Here is a 24060-nt window from a genome sequence, read left to right on the forward strand (position 1 = left end):
TCAATACAAATAGTGACTACATTATTTTGACGGACATAGTTATCGTGGGCTCACGGGTATAACGTCTTAATGCAGAAGATTCACAAAATATCAACTCCGACTCCTTGTGGTCACCTGTGGTGGGGAAAGTGACCAACGATCTTAAGACTCTTTCAAAAAAAAATGGTTGGCCTCCCATCTTGCAAAAGCGTACTTTCGGATATCTGTACATATTTTTAAAAACAATATTATTTAGACCCCTCCCCACCCCCCCCCAAAAAAAAAAACAAAAAAAATAAAAAAGATCATGTGTGGTCGCTTATTATAAGTACGTCGATCTCAGTCCACGGTTTGAGACGTGGTTAATCATTCCCGTTTTATATTGGAGCGTTACCGGTCTTTCCTTAGATCATATTATGGTACCGATGTAAAGTGCGTATCCAATAGTGTACCTCAGTATGCTTGTGTATACATGTCAAAAATTAAATATTTTATCAAAAATACATTAATCAAAACAATTTCAGAGCATAACTTCAACAAAAAGCTGTAGAGATATCATGATTCGTAATACTATCGCTGTTATATAAAGTGTGAGAACACGGGGAGGTCAATATGATACTGTAGTATGTACATAATTATATATTATGTAGACTGTTTAATATCGACTTTTGTCAACGTTGGTGACGACGGAATTAGGGCGACTGACGGTAATCGAAACATAAAATCTCAGATCATTGAACTGAAGAATAAATTTTAGTTTTCTTGAAACTAAGTGGACCCCGCGTGGTCCGTATACAGTTTTTAAGGTTTAACTCCTAACATATTTTATACTCACGGCGTCTTGAACAGGCAAAACAACTACATTAACGATCGAGAAAAAAACATATTATTTTATTTTACGCAGAACGGCATAATTTTTTTTCTATAAAATCTAATTATTTACTTATTATGATGCTTACAAATAAATCAACTCAAAATATAACCTATTTTATTAGTGAACTAAGAATTAGGAAAGAAAATACAATGAACGCGATAGTATTCGAGCTCAATATTATATTAAATGGAACAGGTTAGACGCGTATCATCTATTATTTTATTTTTTATTTATTTTTTTCTTAAAGCCTCGCCCATGGTAGTTTAATTTAAAAAAACCAAGTTAAATAAAATAATAAATATACGTTTGATAAAAAAAAGTATATTTTGTGTATACAAAAATCTAAAGCAATAAAAAGTCAAGTTAAATTTTTTGTTCAAATTAAATTTTTTAATTCTATTTAGAGTATCTTATTCAACTTGACTTTATAAAAAAATTCATTTAAAATTTTTTTATTGAAATTATTATTTTTTCAAATTAGATCTTTTCAAATTGGTTAAAAAACCCCTATAAAAAATCCAATCAATTAAATTTTTTTTTTTTTTAGATTTTCTCTTCAAACTTACTTTTTTTTTTATCTAAGTTAAGTTAGTCGACTTCGTAAGCTGATCTCCATATCGGACTTAGTAGTGTGCAAAACGACACGGCATGTATGCAGCTTAAGGTCAATCGCCATTGAGGGAATTTTCAAACAGTCAGTTATTTCAACCAAAATGTACCAATCTCTTGTCAATCATACCGATCGACCTGATAGCGTGGTAAGACTTACTAAGATAACTGATTTGAATTCATTAATATGTCTACTTGAGATCGATCAGGCCATATTTCTAAAAAATGTAGTTACTTCAGAGAGCGATAGTACTTTGCGTTTGAAAAGTTTTAGTGTTTTCCTCTATTACTCTGTCTCATCCCCATGAACTGTGTAGTATTTTAGGTGGTGTCCATTGGTTTATAGGTCAATGGGTTAGCCATCCAGAACAACGTGAACGTTAGTCATATTATGTCGGTCGACCTGTATCTGCGTGGCTGGTGAACATTTGTTCCATGTAATTTTTTTTTAATCATTTTAGGTTAGATTATAGCTGACTTTTTTTTGGTCGGTGATATTGAATTGAGTTCGTGCTACTCTTATATGTTTGAATTGAGTCCAGCTTATTATCTTAATATCTTTGAATTGAGTCCATATAGATAAAATGTTATAACTACCTACCGGTGGCGACCTTGAACTTTGCACATCATATTATAGCGCAGTATCGGATATGCAACGACAACGGATATTCACAATCAGTCAGGTCGAATAATTCGTGAACACACAATATTATAACCTAACCTTACGTTAAATTATTACCAAAAATGGAGTGTATGCTGAGTGAAAAACAAAAAGAAATCAGAATTATTGAAGGGTTCAAATTTCGATTTCATAAAATGTTGCAAGGCGAGGTTCAACGGTGGACATGTTGTAAAAACTCTTGTAAGTGTTTTTTTAAATTAACCTCTAACAATGTTTTGTCAGGTATCTACAATGAATATAATCATGATAAGTGTGACGAACAAGAGTACTTACTTGACAGAAAATTAGTAACGCAGTTAAAAGAAAAGCTGTGGATGATATTTCTGCTCGGTCATCGAAAATTTTACATAATGAGTTTAAAAATGGTGACATTTCAGCTCTAACAACAAACGACGTTACTTTAATCAAACAGAATATTCACTATGTTCGTTCATTGCTTCATCCAAAATTGGTGTCTCCTGCAGGGTAACGCTAATAGGCTGAAGGGACTCAACTCGAATAACCTAACAATATCGGTCAGACTCAACTCCGATAACCAAAAAATATTTGCGGGACTCAATTCAACGTCAGCCGACTTGGTATGTAAATTAGTTTAGGTTGGGACGTTGGGTCAGCAATTTATGATTATACATATAATTACACATTACCATATTAGAAATAGAGCTATAGGGAATCTAAACAATTTTCTGCACCCGCATTTTATTCCTCCTGGCATGAAGTATTTTTTAGACATTAGGTAGTGCCGGTAGTAGACAAGGAATTTGATTCTTCTTGGTTATTTGTTTTGACTGTTAGGTGTGCTCTATATTTTTTAACATATATTATCTGTATAATCGCCTGTCAATAGTATAAGCAAAAAATAAATTGCGTATTATTATTTTACTTACATATTGTAAGTAATCGAGTATTACGACGAAATATTATCGTACAAGAATTATTTACAATGATGCATTTGTTTTATTATTAAAAAAAGGTTTATACGAATATAATGCAAAATTTTGTTTTAACCATTAATATTGTTTAGTTTTGAAATAGAAGATTTCCGAAAGAATTTCTGAAACAAAATAATGACGTGTTGCATTGAATTCTTCATTAGAATAGGACGAATGGGTACTTATATTTTAAAACAATAGGTATGTTACCCTTATTGTGTTATATATATATGTTAAAGTTTTGTCTACAATACAGTATGGTGAATGTTGATAAGCATTTTTTATTTTTTTTATTATGGTATCGAGGACTGGAGGAGGAACTTTGGTGCCAGTACTCCTCCAGCCCCCATCGTGTATGTTGATGAGCTTTATAATATTGTATGTCCTGTCTTAATTAACTGTAAATGTAACATTATGGCAGTAATTCTAAAATTTGATTTTTTTAGAAGGGGGAGGGGTGTCACAAAATTACTTACGTACGAGCATATTAGGTACACAGACATATAAGATAACGAAAATTTACAATTAAACGATATCGAGTATAATCGTATAATATTGTATTATATACTGAATTAATAAAAGCGTAAATTATATTAAATTTAATTGTGTAGTAGATGGACTGGTCTGTCTGTTCTCTCTCTCTTGGAATTTTTAGTGCCAAATATTATGCCATATTTATTAATATAAAATGGATGTAATAAAATTATAATTGATGATACAATGATACATATTTCATAAACATTTACTTTTTATTATTTTAAACCATATAACTAGCTATTCATATAATATTAAAACATAAATAAATACATTTATCTGGGCTTAATTAAACCTAATTATAACACCCTCCTGTGATTAGATTAGTTAGGTTTATGATTCATTCGAACCACTCGGTAGGCTAACTTCTGATTGTTTCAATATTGGTTCTATTTCTTCAACAGGTTTATCCTGAGTAGAGGTTGGTTTTGTCACTTCAAAATCACCTAAAACATATTCAAACTATGTAAGTATTAATAATATTGATCATAAAAATAAAATAATAATAGAAGTTTAATTGTCATAATTGTATAATACTACACTACAATACTATACATTCAGTAGGTACTTATTGTAATGAGAAATAATGTTTGATCAATAATAGTAAGCTTTGAATTATTTATTTTGTTTATTTTATTTACAGCTTAAAAAAAATGTACTTACAATGAAACATGTAATACATAACGAATACTGCATTCAACTCAGGCCATACATCGAACTCTGATAAATAAATTTAACTATAGTAGGACATTTTTTAGACAAAACATATGCATTTAAAAAAGATAAAGTGATGTAAATCATTGATATAAATTCTATAAACTTCTGATTACACTAAATCGTAAAGTTTATAAATAAAGGTATAAATTAAATATTTTTAAAATATATTAGTTTATTGAGTTTTAATATAACATGATTTAGATTGTTTTAGATTCTGGGTGGAGCGATGAATGCATTCACTTAACAATGATCTAAGGTTTTATTTTTTGCTTTACTTATCATATTTTGCCTTTTGGAGCAGTAAAATTAAGAGGTTCACTCGACATCTACTTAACAGCAAATGTTCTAATTTTGAATTATCAATTTATTGGTTTACTGAGTGATCAATTTAACATAAGACGCTTGTAATGAGTATCTTACGTTAAATGGATTACCGCATTAAAGTTCCAATGAACTGACTTGTAAAGCATTATAATTTGGGCCAGATGGTCCCTTTCTATCAGGGGTTACCAATTAATATTTTTGAATGGCAGCATTATGAATATGTAAATTAATCAATTTATGCTATTTGGTGACCCCTGCTCTATGTGACTAAGCTATGATTATCTATAAGTACTTAATGGCAGTAAGAATGCTTAAAATTCTTTCACTCAAAAACTTAAAATTTACTTTAAAAAGTAATGTAGTTTACCAAAATGAAATAACGAATATTACTAAGATGAACTTACTTTCAAATACTACAAAGTTTGTTTAATTTAAAAAAAAAAAATCATGTTTATTTTATGTTAATCGACAAAATAAATGATGAGACGTTAAAATATATTTTGAGATTAGCATGGGCGTTATGCATTGTTAACAAGATGACATTACACCGAAAAAACTATTAATTTCGACAATTTTGTTTTATTGAGATGGTAAACTTAAATCAGTTAGTTGTTTGTCGGTATTAAATATTTTATTCTATCATAAATAAAACGTCACGTTTGATATCAATCATTTAATTCGTATGTTATAAATATTAGTACCATAATGGTCTTTTATTTAAAATGTCACTAAGTAATTTTTTTGCTATGCTGTCTTTAAATTTTATAGACAATTTATTATTGTTCGATTTTTGTTAAATTATTGTCAACCAAACATAGGGTTTTATATTTATGAATGTGATTTTTTTCTATCTTAAGTTTTATTTAAGTATCAAACTATTTTAAGAAAAATTTTAATTCAACTTACATCGCAATTTTCCTTTTCCATAAAAATGAGGTATTAATTCCTGAGGCAATGGCATTTTGTCTAAAACGAAAATTGACTTATAACCTATTTTATTAAATATAATAACACAAGTGCGGTTGTGTAATTATGTAAATTAATCATATATCTTCAGTGATATGAAATTGTATTTTTATAACTATTCAAATGTGTAATATATGTGATCCAATAGATACATAATATGAATTTAAAAAATAAATTATAATATTATTAAAAAAACGTTAATACAATTGTCAATTACACAATAATGCAAAAGTACATCTCACAAATTACCTTGAAATTACTACAAATATAGTGCTCTAACTTCCAAAATATCATCAAATAAACTTAATATATTTTGAGTGTGTATAGAGTAAGAGTGTATGTTGGATAACTGATAAGTATAAATGTTAAAATTCGAAACAATAACACTTTACCTTGTTGTATCATTCTTATTACATATGATATATATGATTCACCAAACATTGGATCAACTGAAAATACAATTAAGAAAATAAGTATTTTAGGGTGTTTTTTGCTTCCACCAATACGAAAATTTTCTCGTAAATTTCTCTCTGAATTTTTGTTTTTGCTATAAATCGAGGCATATCTAAGTACATGCATTAGATTGAAAACTTGAAACCCAATCTTTTTTAAAAATATGTTAACATTAGTAAGCTGTCTGTAGAACTGCTCGTTGAATTTGCATATGGGATGATTATTATTTGTTGTTCTGAATAATTTGTCATTGAAATTTGATCACACTGAGAGTGGCAACAAAATACTTTCGGAAATATAATTTTCAGAATACCGTACAAAAAATGTGTGGACTAGTGAAACTAAAAATAGTGTATGTATACAAATAAATAAGGAATACATTTTTTATATGTTTTGAATTTTTGGTTTACAAAATATATTGTCCATCAATAAGTTATAAAGTACTTGGTTTTTATATTTATTATTTATCTAATTGTACATACAATTTGAAAATATCCAAATTTGGAGTTTTGACTTTTTGAGTCCATTATAAATATTAAAGTCAAAATAGGTAACTTACGCTTCTTTATAAGGAAAAGCCACACCGAACGAAGAGCTAGAAAACAAAACGGTTAGCTACTAATTACCCTGGTAAATTCGAATAAATAATAATCTGAATAATCGATGTGATAATCAACGGTGATCAAAGTGTGCTTTGACTTAGCTCCCCTCCCAAAGGTAATACAATTTTTTTTAAATTCGTTTTTATGAGGGAACGACCAATTTTTATAATACATTTATAAGTTATAAGTTATAATAATGTTTATAGGTACCTACAACCTACAGTATTATTTAAAATTTGTCAATGTCTAAAATATTATAATCTTCGTTTTAAAAAATATTAGTATTTACTTTTAAGTTAAAATAATTGAGTATTGTAAAAATCATTATAGCCTAATAATATTGTAGGTAATAATAACTATAAATTATACTTACATTCATCCGTTGCATTAGTTTGGTCTGTGTGCATATTATACAAAAATAGGTAATAAAATAATTGTATGAATTAAAATAATATGTACTTTATAGTTTATACATTATCATCAATTTTTATTCTAAAGGTATTTCCTATTTAAATAACACAAGCAAATAGTCTTGCAATATCGCATATATTATCACAACACTATTTTATTTTTGAGTTTAAATACTAATAAGTAAAATAATAAATATTCACATCAAGATTAATTTTAGAAAACTATTTTTCTTAATAATTTAAAACACATGATGAAGTTCAAAAAAGAATTCTTTATTATTTTGAATTTAATATAAAAGATTTGAAATACGTTTTACAAACTTTTATTGTATATTTTACGTATACTTAAAAATGACTAAAAATGACTTACTATGACTATTTCCATCTGTACGATATACAATTTAGTTATAATATATTCAAACAGATAAATGTATAAAAAAAATATAAATTTTAATACTTTATAATGTGTGTTGTGTAGCGAATAAAGATTTAAACAACTATTATTGCCGTTCTGTATTTGACACACAAATAATTGTCTTAATATATTAAATGCTTGTAAATTGCATACTTAAAAAAACTATACTATCTTAATTTAATAAATTATATTTTGGTGTTTAAAATGATAACTTACATAAAGTGTTCACTGCATGATTGCAAAAACATTTATAAAAATAATTGTATATTTATATGTATATAATAGGTTTACAGTGTTATAAAGCTTAAATCTTGAAATATTTTAAATTAATAAGTTGCGAATTAATTCTAAAAAAATTTCGTGTTGGCATAGTTTGGTAGGTACATGTAATTATTAAAATTTAGCCTGCAGATGATATTTTATTACTTTTTTTTTCCTTTTCCTTTTCTTCTTCATCTTAATTATTCAATGTTCATAATATATTTTTGCTAATTTTATAACTTATAAAAGTAACAAATTGTGTAATATATCTATCTTGTATTTACTTAAATATTGCAGCTCTTGTTAATAAATAGTTGTAATTATTGTTGTGTAGGCATTCATAAATATACCTTGACTAATAATTTGGCTAAAGTTAATACTTACACAATAAACTCTCTGTATGTGATAAAAAATAAAGTACAATCATGTATGAATAATTTTGATAATGTAAGTTATGAATAATCATAAATAGTTTAATTAATAATAGTCCTGTGCAAAAATTAACATACGTATACGCCCAGTGTCGCCTGTATTAAAAATATTAGCATGTACTATGTAGGTATATGTCTAATTAAAAGAATGAATTGGTCATTTGTTACGCAATTTTTATATTAAATGTTTTGGTATTTTAACCAGAAAACTATTATTTGCTCCTCCATTCAACGATATTTACTGTAATTTATTTATTGTTAATATTATATTTAGTGACTAGCATAAATTAAAAAAATCACTTTGGTTTTCAAACACGATATGACCTTACATATTAATTAATATTATTTAGGTATTGTAACACATATTGTACTTACTAGTCATTGGTACTGTTTAAATTAAAGTTAAATAATTTTAAAATGTTTATAGGTATCCAAAAAGTTACAACAGAACATGATCTATATTATAAATATTAAATATATATGATAAATTAATTTAATTATTATAAGCGTTTGAACTTGTTTGTACATCATAACTTTACAGTTTGGTAATAAGATGATGTTCAGGACAATATTATGGTATGGTAATCAATACAATTTGGAGATTTTTTTTATCTAAAGAACGCTTTATAATTAATATTATTATATTATCGTTGAAATTATTGGGGGAAGCGAAGCGCATTGATATCTCGTCCTAAACTTCTGGACTAATCTTCAAGAAGCTTGAATTATATAATACATCATTCATTAATATCTGGAGGTTTCATAGATTAGGTTTGACGTTTTTAAATTCTGTAGTTAAAACGTAATTATGATTATAATTACTTTTCTACACAATAAAAATATGTCCTGACTAACTAATCAACAAATACCTACAATGGAGATTTCATTTCCATGGTACCTTCGGACCACATGTAAGGGTGCGCTAATAATTATGTTAAAAAATTAAGATTTAAAAGATGTGCAACGCTGGGAATTTGTTTGGATCGGAAATCGAATATTTTTTTAATATTTTTGTGGTTGCCTTATTGGTTAAAGAAAATAAAATAGTTATTATGATAGAATATAATTAATTAGTAATCTACTAGAAATGCAACATGTTTATTATCTTAAAAAAATATAAAAATTTCACTTATAATATGCCTAGAAGATATCGACGAGGTGGGCACATAAGTCACCAAATCTATAGCCAGAGACGATACCCCCCAAAATAACGTTTAATGTAGATGTATGTATTAATAGGAAAGTTGCTAGGCGAAGAAGGTAATTGAGAGGTGGCATCTGAGTTTTTAGGGGTTGGTGGGTGGATAATGGCCAATACGTAAAAATTTAGTGTAACTATATTATTTAAATAATAACTATGACAGGTAGTTACAAATATAACAGTGAATGCCTTTATCAGATTATTGGTGATGTGGGTGAGTGAAATATTATTAGACTAGCTTCTGAAATGTTTCAAGTTTTCATTGGATTTATACCTAAAATCATAACTAGTTTTCCTAATGGAAATACGATTATTATAGTATTGAGAATTACAATAAAAATGTGTTTTTTTTTTAAGTTTCTAAGTGTTTTTCATTTATAAATTAGAAAATTGCAATAAATTTAGAACTGTATAATATTTTGTACTTACAAAGTGTTCTTACTGTAAATAATAATCAGTAAAACTATTATTATCATCTTTACATTCATAAATAATAATATAAGTGGGCAGATAATTATTAATTATTATCATACGACTAAAATAAATATAATATAAAGTTTAAATGTGAACTGCAATGCATGCATTTTTTTAATATTATTATTTTTGTTTTTTGTTGAGTTAGCATTTGAGGTCATTTTTACGGTTAGTGCATGTGTGTGTGTGATGAGAATTTGTCACTAAAAAAAAGGGTAGTCACCCATCCAGGAACTAGTGACACTGATGCTCGACTTCAGAACACTTAGTGACTGAAGCCAAAATTGAACCACACCAGGCAGTTTTTTTTTATTATTATTTTAATACAGAAATACGAGTACGTAACGGACGTCAAATTAAAACATGAACATTGCTGAAACACTAATTATTACAAATATCGAATTATGGTTCTTATTATTTTTCTAAAAAGTTAGGAAGTTGGATGAATTGACTCTGTTCAGCCGATAAGGAATTTTGAATTTCGATAATTATATTTTACTAAACAGCGTGAAAATTAAAATGTGATAAATGCAGTTATATTGAATAAATAGTAAATACAGATTCTATGAATTTATATAACGGTAAAATAAAAATACTAAAATATATGTATAGATTTTAAGTTAACTTACAATAATTTATTTCTTCCTCAACTAAAAAATGTATTTGATGCATTAAATAAATGTTATAAGTAAAATTATAATTATTATAATAATAATAATAATATACAAATAATATTATAAGATAGTATACCGAGCGATCCCTATTGACCATAAGACACTAATCATTTAAAAAACCATTACAATTTTCGAAAATATTATTTTATATAATTTAAACTATATTTTCACTGTTTTTTCTTTTTATTGTTGTCGTTTTTTAATTATTCAGTGACAACATGCATTTTTAATTCTTTAATCCAGAGTAGAAAAATATTTTAGAGTAGTTAAATACATAAAAACCGAATTTTGGATGAGTAGTTTTAATGTTATAACTTATAAGACTAATAAATTATAAGTATATTAAGTATAGACGAGTTGAGTGGAGTGAAACAGATAGACACCCCACAAATTGCTGGTCAACTATTCCGCTTATACCTAACCGTTAAGTACTTATAATTAATAAATAAATAATCGAAATACCCGAACAATATTTTGATTTAATGTATGAAATAAAAAACTTTGTTGTCATTCAAATGAGAAAAACATCAAAATAAATTATGACAATACATACAAAATTGCTTGTTTGATTAAAAATGTACTTACATTTAGCAACTTCAGGAGTCGGAGTGATTTTTGCATTATTTTTGAGCATTAAAAAATAAAACAATTTATAAATATCATACAAAGAAGAATATTAGTCTAAACTAAAAAATATTTCAAATTATGATAACCTATTGATAAAAATTAAAGTTTGGTTATTATTCCCTGAATGCCGTTGATTGCGTCCCAACGACAGGTAAACAAACATTTGTTCACCTTTTTCATGTTCTGATTGTGAAGTATATAACGTTAAATTACACTATTCAAAATATTATTAAGGAGTGTAAAATTATTATTGATATGAGAATGGGGAAATTAGTTTTCAAATAAACCATTTCTTTATTACATTATCAATATTTTCCGGTGCCTTCTAGTTGCCTTTCAAAATATTAAATTAAGAAACGGCTAGTAAACTTCACTAAAATATTCAAAGATGAATTTAGATGAATTCATACATAATAATATATTGTGTAATACTTATAAATGAGTCTTATATGTGAAAATATTGAATACATAGATATGTGTCTATTTTACCATAGTAAATACCGTGGTTTTATTTTAAGCCTTTTTAAAAATTTCATATTCAACTGATTGAGAATAATATATTAATAATTGTTAATCACATTTTTTTTAGATATTTAGAATTATATTTACGATTAATAGTTAGTCGTGAAAAAGGGTATTACACTTAAACCATTATTTTATTAAATATTAACATACCAATTTTGTCCTTTTCAGGTTCAGTGCTAGAACCTAGACTAGAACTTGTTTCTGTAATATTATTTTGTTTCTCATGTTAACAAAAATGTTTATAAAATCAATATTTAAGTACATAGATTTAACTCATTTAATTAACAACTATATGGAAAGTACGCCTTTAATTGTATTCAAAACGAACCTTCACCGGTTTTTTCAGGTTTGGTGCTCGGACTGCTTTTTGTACCTAATAAGTATTATTTTGTTTCTTATAATAACAAAAGTGTTTATAAAAACAACAATTAAGCCCCAATCAACAATAGTAGATGTATACGGTATATTATTACCATGTTGGTAATCATAGTTTTCAAACTATCAAATGTATGAAATAAATTAACCACCAAGGTTTAGTATAATTATTATTCCACAGTAATTTCATACAAATGGTGTACAAAAAATATCACGATTGTTTTTAACATTTTAAAGTCCTTATTTTTTAGTCAGTCTTTTGAATGAAAAAATTAACTTTAAATACTATAAATATTAGACTTTTTTTTAAACAATTGCTTACCCTCTTGCTGTTTCTTAATGTAATCTTCTTTCTTTTCTATATTCATAAATATAAAAAAATATTTAAACCAAACATTTAGACTGCTACATGACCGATAATTTTGTTTATGTAAATTGCTTTTATCGTTAAAGATACTAGCGAATATTATATGTTCTGATATCTTTATGATTTTTATGAATAATAAATAAATAAATTATGACATTATTTTATGAATTTTGTTTTTAGTTGGGTTTTGGGCATTAATATAGTATCGATTAAAATTAATTTGAATGGTGTGCATAGAAACATTGTACTGTCGTGATAAATATAGCAATGGTAATTACCCACTTTTGTCATCTAATCGAATGAAAAGTATTAAGTTCTCTAATGTTAAACCTTAATCGCAGCGAACGGTTCGTTTAATCGTATGCAAGTTTTAAATTTGTTGGCGCACTATAAATTATTAATTTAATTGTATTCATATCGAATCCTAAACTAAGTTACGATTTCATTCAAGGTATAAATTATTTGAATAAAGTGATGCCTGAAATATAAAAAAAATAAAACAATTTTCCTTAAATCTACAGCTATTTTTATTTGTTAAATTTAACTTGATTTTTCAACAACTCGTATTAGAGTATTAGACTATAGGAGTATAATATTATGATTCCCTCCTGTTTATTCTGTGACAACATCTATAGTTTCTTAATATTCAAATAAAATTAAAAGTATTATTCCAATATTATATTAATAATAAAATAAGTAATATAATGCCTAATTTTTATCAAACACTTACTTTCACGTAATTCTGTATAGAATATTTTTATAAAAATATTTAAAAACTATAATAAGCTAAAAATATGAAGTTTGGGCATGCAGTGTAAATATAGATATTATTTGTATTACAACGTTGTTCATTACATTACATTTTAAATCGATTATGGTTTTATCAACAAATCATTTACTAGCACAAATAAATATATATTTAATTCTAAATTTGGATTGGAAAAATCAAAAAATGTATAAGTATTTGATATTTGCAAAAACAAGAACAACAGATTATATATTAAAGTTAAGTATTGTCACCATGTACATATTTAGCCATTAATTTGAAAATCATGAAGGTACTTACTGATGTAATCCTCTATAAAATACATGTATTTAAAATTAAAATTAGACATTAATTTTTAATATTCATATATTATTTGAACTCATATCTACAATTGATTCGTATACAATTATGAGATTTTATTATTTTGCATAGGTACCATATTTTTATTTTACATTAGGTATGCCTGCGGATCCGTATAGGCTGACCACCATGGTATTACTGACGAGCATTGATAGAAAAAGGAGGGAACAATCAGATATGGATCCACAACAAAGATTTGAGGGGGAGGGGGGTTAAAATGTCAAGAAGAAGTTTTAAAGTATCAGAAATTTCTTTAGCTCACGGATTAATTAATGCAGATGAGATATGGGAACCAATTCGATCAGTAGGGTAAGAACTCCCGAACCAACTCTGTAACAACTGTCGCTATCGATTCAATATTTTTAATGTAAGTCATATTTTAAGTATGCACATAAAAAATGAAGATAGAGTGGGCGTCAGTCTCTACTTATAATTTTATTTAGCTTTGCTGATGCTGATCTCTGATGAATGAAAGAGTAATATTATGAATTATGAACTCAAAATCGAGCTTAATCCGAGTGTAACAAACAAAATTAGACTGTGTTTGTCGGGTGCAAAGACGACAGCCGAATGTGTACCGTACCCATGTGGAATGTTCTTGTACCAGTAAACAACACAATTAAAATTAGTTTTTTTTAAATAAAAATACTGCGTTATTTTATGATAGGTACACCAAAGGTTTATCACAATGTTTGTATATACTCATATTCTAGATAACATATAAATCTTATTTGTATACAAACAATTAATAAATAGGTACTGGAAAAAAAATCTTACCAACAGTTTTTTCTGTAAAACATACATTAAAAGAATGAAATTATTTATTTTGTATTTATTAATAACATAACTTTAAATACAACAAATATTAAAAACTTAACTTTGCTGTTTACTTAATAACCAATTTACATCAGAGTATTTACTTGTTACATAAATACTAAACTTTTTATTAGCGTTACCTATATAATTTATTTATTTTTATTATTGAGGCATTAATAATATATGTGAGCTATTTGTTGTTAAATTCATACTTATTTTATTCCATGTATAATGTTGATAAAATAAAAATTTTACTTATTTACAAATCACTTATTGATTCAATTAACTAGTAGATATATAACCATTGTTTGATATAACATAACAAAAAAATAAAAACGCAATGTTTCTATAATAATGGGTAGTTAACTAAAATTCAGATCCCCAGGGTTGAATTATTAAGAACTCCCAAAAAAATATCTAAAAGCTAAATGTTAACAAAGAATAAGTCTCATAAACGGCAGTTATTTTATTGACAATTAACTTACTTAACAAAGTTCCTGCGTTTATTTAATTATTCATACATAGGAAAAAATAACTGTATTAATATATTAAAGTAATAAACAATATTAATAAACTCATATAATAATTAAGAAAATATTTAGAGTAAAACATTTAAGTACCTTACTAGGTATTGAAAGTACCTTTTTTAACTCATTATCACAAATTTGTGTATGATATATTTTATAGTTTGTAACACGTATCAACTAGAAATTATTTCGATAAATAAATTATAAAATGTCGTAAATCGTGTAAGACTACCTACGAAATGCTATATTTTATTTATCGAAAATGTTAAGATTTAACAGTATATTTATAAAATCAAAACTTGCATTAGTGGAGAGTTCACGGAGAGAAAATACATTATATGAATAGGTATAGACGGTATAGTTATTAAAATGGAATGCAATATTAGATATTATAATATGATACAGAATTATCACCTATTAGATTAAAATGTAAAAAAAAGGATTTTAGTTATCAGCACAATTGATGAACATTTATATTAATAATTGTTTAATATGATGTACAAAAAACTTACCACATTCTCGAACTACACATGTAATAAAATATAAAAAAAAATAATAGTTACATATCAACACTCAAACAATAACAATAAAAAATAAAATATGTTTACCATATTAAAAAGTTTAATATTACATAGACACTAAAAAGTATTGTACTATTGCCATACATCACTGTCTATTGGTATCAAATTGTTAATTCTCCAGATGTTGGTGTTAATAAAAATGCTGTTATTTCATATTTTGAATAAAGCATGGTACAATGCATGTAATTTTTAAAAAATTGGTGTCAAGCTCAAAAAGTTAAATTAACTGTTTTTAAAGGATATTGGCAGTTTTATTTAGATGTTATTTTGAAATATTATTTAGTTTTTGCACATGTAATGACCTTGTCAGTAAGTATGGATTCCCGAGGTGAAAATCACATAACTGGTAAATGAAACAGTGCTAGTTTCTTTGGGCTATTCAGTACCCAAAGTCAATACTATTTGAATAAAATAACTATTGGATGATAAATTAAATACTAATATCACCATAAAAGGTCACAATATTTAGGATCAGCTTCAACAAGAAACAATTGAAGAGATTATAATATTATTATCATGAGACTGACATGGCGAAAAATGATAATATAAAGTACAGTCTAAATTGTATACTTAACTTAATCGTTAAACTTAAACAGTAACACGAAATATTTTAACCAAATGGTCTTGAATATTAGTCGGATTTTTCGGATAAACAGGACATTCAATATGAAATTGGAAAAAAGTTAAGTTCAACCCTTATTATCTGCACATTGAAAGTAAAACTAAAATGTATGAATTGGAAACCACAATTTTTGAAACAATATTTGGATAGCCCTATTTTTGATTTCCAACGTTTATGCACATAGTTTTTTTTACACCTACAATAACATTTTTAGAATAGTAATTAATTTCAAATTATGTAATTCGTACATTTTATCGAATATAGTCAACCTATTATTTTGTTTGCTCATGCACGTATTTGTTTGTAGGTAAGTAGGCTTCATACCTATGCATGACCTTATAAGACATATTTGACATGTACCATAAGTTGCTTGAAATAAATAATTAAATTCAGATTCGGTCTCAAAAATTAAGAAAACGTTATTTTGTTGCACGTGCAGTTATAGTTCAATGTCTATTCTATTCAATGAAAAACAGCATTTTATTTAACTGAAATATTTTATGTCCGTTAAAATTTGAACCGTAATAAGTATAACGGAACAAAATTGTGGTAGCAAAGTATCTTAAAATATTTACCATTATTTTGTCACTGAGAAAAAATAGTAGCAGTGGGAGTTAGGGTGTATTAACTATATTACGTTTTTGACTCTTTGGAACAGACTTTGTCTAAAAGTTGCTTAACTTTATTTTATTATATCATAATTTTTTAATAAAAGTAAAATTATTATTACATAATCTAATTCTCGTCAAAATACTGGTTTCATCGGTAAAATTAGATAATTCTAAAAAACAAAAGTTAAAAAAAATCATAAAAATATAAAATGAGGTAGGTATTATTTTATTATAATAAATATTAAGCTATTGAATCGAATAACAAAGCAAATCAAATATTAGACTCCACAAGTAGGTTTGTTTATGATCACCCAATATAATTCTTTAGTTTCAAGATTTAGGCAAAAAATGAACTATATTATTTTAAATTCTGAGCAGAGCCAAGACTGTAGGTACAAATTGTAATACAACGTAGTTACCACATAAGTAGTTCTTAAAGAAATTTATAAGCATAAAAAATACACGACCACGGTTTTTATTTATAAGCAAGTTCAAATTTTGATAAAATTAAATATTTAAAAACATAATTTTTAGTGTTTTGCGGTTTTATTCAAATATATTTTTAGTGGATGTGAAACTTTTACGTGTATAATGCTTTACTATACACAATGACATTTAAAAAATATTTAGATTAATTGTACTAAAATATACTTATAGTAATATAAATGCATAACAAAATAAACTCGGGAAGATAGTATGACAGACTTTCTCCACCCAGAGTCCTGTTTTGAATGCAATATATTAATCATTGACATCAAATTTATCACATCCATTACAATGGCCAGCTTAATTACGATACAAAACTAGGCATTTGCTGTCGAACGACGTCCACGATTTTACTAAAATGGTTAAGTTTCTAAAAATGTACTTACCTATACGAACTAAAATAAGTATGAAAACACATTAATAAAATTAAAATTAATATTGAAATGTAATATATTAATAATATAATTACATAACAGGTGTAGACATTATTAACTGAATATTTTAATAATTTATAATGAGCGAATTCAACTTTATTACATATAGAAAGAAACTTTTTAGTCATTTTTAGATAAGCGACTACCTAATATTGATTTTTATACTTTAATTATTTCCATCAAAACATTTAAATCCTTACGGCGATGATGTGTGGAAAATATTTAAGAATAAAATGAAATATTATTGACATGAAAAATATGATAAGAATAAAATCCAACAAAAACCACTTACTTTGTTGATATAATCTACTTTCGTTAATCATGCCTAAACATATTAATGCATTTTTTGTTTAAGTAATAATAAAATAACAATATAAGGTACGACAATTAAATAGTCGTAAATTAAATACCCAAAAAATAAGTAATCCACAACTTTTTAATTTTTATATTTGATACCTATTAATCATATAAAACGGTGGATAATTTTAGTTATCTTCAACAATGAATACAAAAATGCGATATACGTATAATATTACTATAACGATTCTAAAAGTGATGACCATGTTAATACAAATAAATAAAATAATATACATTTAAAAAACTATTATTAGAATAATTTATTATACCCACAAACAAAAAAATATACCTATAGTGTACCATAATAAACAATTATGTTAAGTTTATTAAAAGTTGTATGAATTACCTTTGTATTTATTGTAATCTATAAAAATGTATTTATTTTATAATGTTTGTATTAAAATTAAATAGATACAATATGGTTTTATCATATTTAAAAGCTTAACAATATATGAATATATCAAGAGATACAGAAGCACAGTGTTAAATGTGTCATCATGAATATACATCAAGGATATATATAATAAAATATTTTCATCCACCTTCATATTCATATATACATATATGATACATTTTTACTAGTCCAAATATCTTTTAAATTGTTCTTTTATTGAAAAATAAGCTGAAATAAACTCAATATATTAATGATTACATTTAGATTATAATATACGCCATTGATGCCCGACATTTTTTCGTAATGTTTGTGAACTTAGTGGCGTACTTGCCTGTAACTTGGCATGTTACCTACTACTTATACAATTCAAACTCATCCAACAAATTTGTTGCATATTGTTGATAAAAATGTTTAATTTGCTGGAACCATTCTTTAAAGATGTATAAACAATTATTGTCTAATAACGCCACTAAGCTCACACCTGCAATGGCCACAAATTCAAAAATATCGTATACCTATAAAATAATATAACAATATGTGTAGGTATTTAAGTTTGCTGGAAACATATTTGTAAGCTGAATTTTTTTTTACATATTTACGAAATTTCAGACTATTATTTAATCTAATATTAATATTATATTACATAATCTAATATTTGACCCGAACGTCTACTGGAAAAATATGTCGACTGCAACTGTTATAGCTATTAATATTTGCTGGCTATTATTCATACACTAAAATTACTTCCCAAAATTAGGAAGTACCTATACTATCTAGTCAAATTATAAAAATGCTAAACAATTTGTACAGCGATCTTTGTTCAACGTAATAATGCAAATAGTAATATTGTAACCAAACACATCATAGAACATAGTGTACCTATTAAGCTGCCTTTATAATACAATTTAACATTACAAACAACTTTTATTTGAGCAGATTTCAATATTCTTCAATACCTATGACAGCCAAAACCAATACAAAAAACGATCAATTTCACGTTTTTGTGCACTCTTGTATAACCTAGCCACTAACATTCGCTACAAACACTTGTACAACAGACAACAGTTGTGCTCGTTATATACGTGTATGTTATAGCTAACGATATATCAAAACGATTTTTTTGTTGCTGGTGGGGAGGGGATGAGTAGGAATTCCAAACGATAGTAAACAATAACAGGGTATCATTAATATACAAAGCAATTAAGTTAGCGTGTCGAATATAATTCACAATAATTATAAATGTTATGAATTATCATTATATTTTATTGTCTGTACTGTGTTCGCTGCTTTGATGCAGAAAGGTTGTTTTGAGTTTGATTTTACGATGTGGCTAATGCTCACTTGTCTTAGTCGACAAGCAGTGTGAGATGTCTATTGTAATTGTTACAAAATCGATATTTTTGTGTTGTTTTATTGTTGATTATGCCACCTCGTGAAAACAATTCCAACACTTATTAGATATAATAACTATTTATGGAACGATAAAACTTCAAAACATTGATTTTGGCCAGTCAACCAAAATACTGCTCTTGTGTTATCTAAATCATTATAGTAGCAGTAAAAAAATAATACAACACAATTAAAGCACGAATATAACTTTTTAAAATTCACCACTCTTAAATCTACTAATGTAAATAAAATGTTATTTGACAAGGAATTTATTTTAAAAAAAATTTCTATAGTATCTACTTATTATACACAGGGTATAAATATGTTTAAACGTACAGATGCTTGCTTTACATATATAGCACAACATTTTTTTGTTTTAATATTTAATAGGTACTGAAAACTAAAAAATTAAATCTATTATAAATTATTTTGGAAAAATTCAAAATAGACAATTCGTACATCTGTTTTTAGAAAAATATTGGCTGTAAAAACATTTACTTAAATTATGCAGCTTATTTTTAAAACTTTCTAAAATCTCATTATTTTTGTTAATTAAAATTTATCCAGTCGTAAAAAACATTTTTAGTTCAAAAAGTAGGTACCTACTAGCTAAAATCTTTTTAAAAATGAATAAATTTTACTGCAAAAAATCATAAAAAAAATAAGCCACTTCGCTTAGATAAATTTTTTTACAATTAAAAGTTTTGTTAAAACCAGATTTAAGAATATACTTCGAATATTTCGAAAAAAAATAAAATCAGATTTTAAATGTTTTATTTTCAGTATTAGAAAATAAAAATAAAAATGTTATACTATATACCTGACAATGAATTAAATATATATATTAAAATAATTAACATTGATTAGAACAAAAGTTATTAAATATTAGTTATTTTAATATGTCAAGTTTTTTTACAACCTTTATTATATCTATTGACTATAATATATTATTTACAATAATAATAGTAAGTTAAGTACATAGTAGTATGTTCAATATTAATATAGCCAATATAGGTAACACGTCTGAAATGGTAAAAATATCTGACTTACTACTTAATGTTGCATCGAACTCTTGTTTGGTCAACAATTTACCTGTTACCACATAACAGATAAATTAAATACCTGTAGGTACGTTTTGTAACGTTTATTATGTTGAGAGTAACATGACAGAGAAATATACTTGTCAACCCATTTCTATTGTATTTTAAATAATAATGAACTGTATTGCTATGTAATATTAGGTACTTAGATAGTTTATTTAATATTAATTATATAAGTTGCTACATACCACGTCTGAAATGGTAAAAATATCTAACTTACCATATAATATCATTTGGCACTGATCTTCGGTATACTGTTTATCTCTCGCTACATAACCGATAAATCAGATATTTAGAGATACCTATATGTTTTATTACACGTTTATTACATTTCATTGTTATAGAAATACTCATATAAGACTATTAAGTCTTAATTAAGAGAATACCGCACGCTGGAGTTTTTGGAAAAGTTTTAGTCCATAAAAAGTCCATACAAAATTAATAACTTTTTGATAATATTAAAAATTATTTTTAAGATATCTAAAATATATAATGTGGGAGGGTAATTTTACTGCAACATAATATGGTTTTATTTAATTTTTTTCTTTTTTTTGTTATAATTTTTATATTTTGTGGTATTCATTACTGTTCGATGGAATAAATAATAAGAGTACAATACGCATACATATAGGCAATAAAACACTAATTATTTTACAGGTTTTTTTTTTTAATCTAAAATAATCGAAGTATAAGTAAAGGATACTTAATAATCATATATTTTAGGCACCTGGATAATTTTAATTATATACAAGAATTGTATATAAAAATGTATGCAAGGATGACATCTTAAAAGCTTTAGTAAAAAATATCTCCACTTAATATTATTTTTCAAATGCAAAAATGTTACATAATATACCTAAAATAGTAGGTAAGTTGTACCTATAGGTACCTAACCTATACCTATACTTATAAGTAGGGCCTGGATTTAAATACACTTAAAACCATACAGATATGCTCTAAAAAATAGCCAAAAATGCCCTTAGAAAATGCATTTTACCACAAAAATGACCTTAAAAATGCCCTTAAAAAATACAATTTACCACAAAAATGACCTTAAAAATACCATATATTTTTTTTTATACAAATTTTAATTTATAAATGAGACATAATAATTATTTTTAAATAATTATTTTATCAAAAAAAACTGAAAATTTTAAATGTTTTGGAGGTTTTAGGAGAAATATTATTCATATCAATATTATTCATTCTAAACATCTACAGTCAATAATAAATTAAGATAAGATAAAAACTAAATCGAAAAAAAATGACAATGCGCATGGAAAAACCCGATAAACCTTTTTAAATATCAAAAAAATAATTTATCTTTAAATAATTTTTTGAATAGTCCAAGTCCTATTTTGAACAAATATGCATTAAAAACCAACAAATTTACCCAATAATGCTAAAAATGCTCTAAAAAATAAAAAACGTCGAAATATGCAAAAAAATGCAAAATAAAATTTGTAGCTTTCAAACCCTCGTTACATGGAACGAATTATGTACTTAGAAAGCATTGTATATGATCAACCAAAAAAATATGTACTTTGCATTGAAATTCGGGCCCTACTTATAAGTTTTTTTTATTTGTAAACTAGAAAATTATACAATCTATACAAATAAGTACAATAGGCATAATGTATGGTTTTATAAATTATGTGTGATGGCTTGATGTCTTGGGGGAAGAAACCATCCAGTGAAGGTACTTCGGCTGCTCTACTTATAAGTATTCAATAATAACGACTTTTCGCTGTTGTAAAATTAAAAAAATCTACCTGTGTTGGTCGCAGCTACAAAAAAAAAACACAGTGTTTTATTATTATTCTTAATTATATTTTATTTCGTAACTGATCCTACGCTTACAACTTTTTGAGAATTTCACTCACCAAATACATTCGCTATATATTCTTCAAATGTTTTGTCATTAATGCTTGGCAATTCTAGAAAATACAAGTTGAGTAAATAATCGAACGAATAATTTTTTTTATATACTCATATGGCATTTCAGGTAGCCCAATAATCAAAAATATGAGATTTCCAGGACAACATGATTATGTTGTTTGCTTCAATTGTTTGAAGTCAATGGTTGAAGATATTTGAAAACCACTGTAGAGTGTATGTAAAAACACTAAAAACTAAAACGTTCTTGACACTGATTTTAATTGTATGAGATTCAAAATTCTTAAATAAATAAAAAAATGTTGCAATAGTGGTAGTACCTACAATATATAAATTAGATACATTTAAATTGAAATTATTTAACCGTCAAATAAGTATTGATAAATTATCAGTGATGATCACTTATTCGTCATCCACTATTATAATATGTGTAACAATATACTTAATAATTATTTCTTATTATGTGTTTCATAGTGTATATTATATAAGACGTAATAAATAATGACAAATAATTAATAATAAACACAATTTTGTATTAAAAAAAAAAAAATTAGATCTATAACATGTGTATGTGTGTAACACAATAAATATTTATTCAAATTTTAAAGTACCTATATAGTAATTGATACACCTACTACCTACGTTGAAGGGGGATAAAAACTCGATTCGAGATATGTATTATTCGAAATAAGTACCTTCCTAATTCAGTGTTATGAGAATTTCTTGGTTAATAAAAAGAAATTGAGTTGTCAATTTTTTAAAGCTATCGCAACATGTCTGTGTTATGTAATTTGTATTTATTTGACCCAAAGAAAATGTTATTTAAAATATATTCAATCAGGATAATATGATATTATAAAATGTACAAACCAACTAAAACATTAAGATACGAATGGTTGATAATCGACATCAGTGTGACTACAAAGACTAGTACACTCGTCCCGAACATCATTTTGTAGGATTAAAACAATGGAGTAAAAACGACGACCGTCGATATTGCTATCCAACCGAATAATGAATGTTTTATTCAAAGGAACTTTACACAACAGACAAATTTTTCTGTGTATATAGTTGGACATTATACGTTATAATCCAATATACACATATTATATTATATACATAATCAGGTTTCACATATGTTATTTCTTTGAAACATGTGCATAAATACGTTAGCGTAGGTATAATATACAACTTAAGGTAATAGGAACAATTATTATAAGCCTTGGTAACGATAATTCTATTGTTGTTGTACTGCAGCAGTACCCAGGAGAGGCTACCCCTTACTCCTT

The 24060-nt window shown here is 26.0% G+C and overlaps 1 protein-coding gene and 1 long non-coding RNA gene across 6 annotated transcripts; both read right to left on the reverse strand.

Moving 5' to 3' along the window:
- Positions 1 to 4001: 4001 nt before the first annotated feature.
- LOC111039437 lies at positions 4002 to 6041 on the reverse strand. The gene is made up of 4 exons (XR_002605096.1): positions 6010 to 6041; positions 5558 to 5617; positions 4274 to 4330; positions 4002 to 4056 (listed from the first exon to the last, which is right to left on the reverse strand). It is a non-coding gene; the product is annotated as an uncharacterized LOC111039437 (long non-coding RNA).
- Positions 6042 to 6625: 584 nt separating this feature from the next.
- Positions 6626 to 23806, reverse strand: LOC111039436. Of its 5 annotated transcripts, XM_022322959.1 has the most exons (26): positions 23642 to 23806; positions 22759 to 22812; positions 22648 to 22662; positions 21096 to 21143; positions 20826 to 20867; positions 18339 to 18356; positions 17928 to 17960; positions 17588 to 17596; positions 16835 to 16885; positions 15414 to 15425; positions 14860 to 14871; positions 14336 to 14347; positions 13499 to 13510; positions 13163 to 13174; positions 12388 to 12423; positions 12019 to 12063; positions 11841 to 11891; positions 11124 to 11132; positions 10494 to 10514; positions 9820 to 9831; positions 8565 to 8576; positions 7714 to 8285; positions 7540 to 7593; positions 7453 to 7467; positions 7046 to 7069; positions 6635 to 6665 (listed from the first exon to the last, which is right to left on the reverse strand). In XM_022322959.1, exons 1-22 carry the CDS (start codon positions 23721 to 23723, stop codon positions 8236 to 8238), a joined length of 648 nt encoding a protein of 215 aa, XP_022178651.1. In that variant the 5' UTR covers positions 23724 to 23806; the 3' UTR covers positions 6635 to 6665; positions 7046 to 7069; positions 7453 to 7467; positions 7540 to 7593; positions 7714 to 8235. The 5 variants fall into 5 exon arrangements, with proteins under 5 accessions (XP_022178648.1, XP_022178649.1, XP_022178651.1 ...); XM_022322956.1 differs by lacking the exon at positions 7540 to 7593 and having other exon boundaries at positions 6626 to 6665; XM_022322957.1 differs by having other exon boundaries at positions 6633 to 6665; positions 7540 to 8285.
- Between the last annotated feature and the right edge of the window lie 254 nt (positions 23807 to 24060).

Source organism: Myzus persicae, unplaced genomic scaffold (assembly GCF_001856785.1).
Source record: "Myzus persicae strain clone G006 unplaced genomic scaffold, MPER_G0061.0, whole genome shotgun sequence".
Taxonomy (NCBI): Eukaryota; Metazoa; Arthropoda; class Insecta; order Hemiptera; family Aphididae; genus Myzus; species Myzus persicae.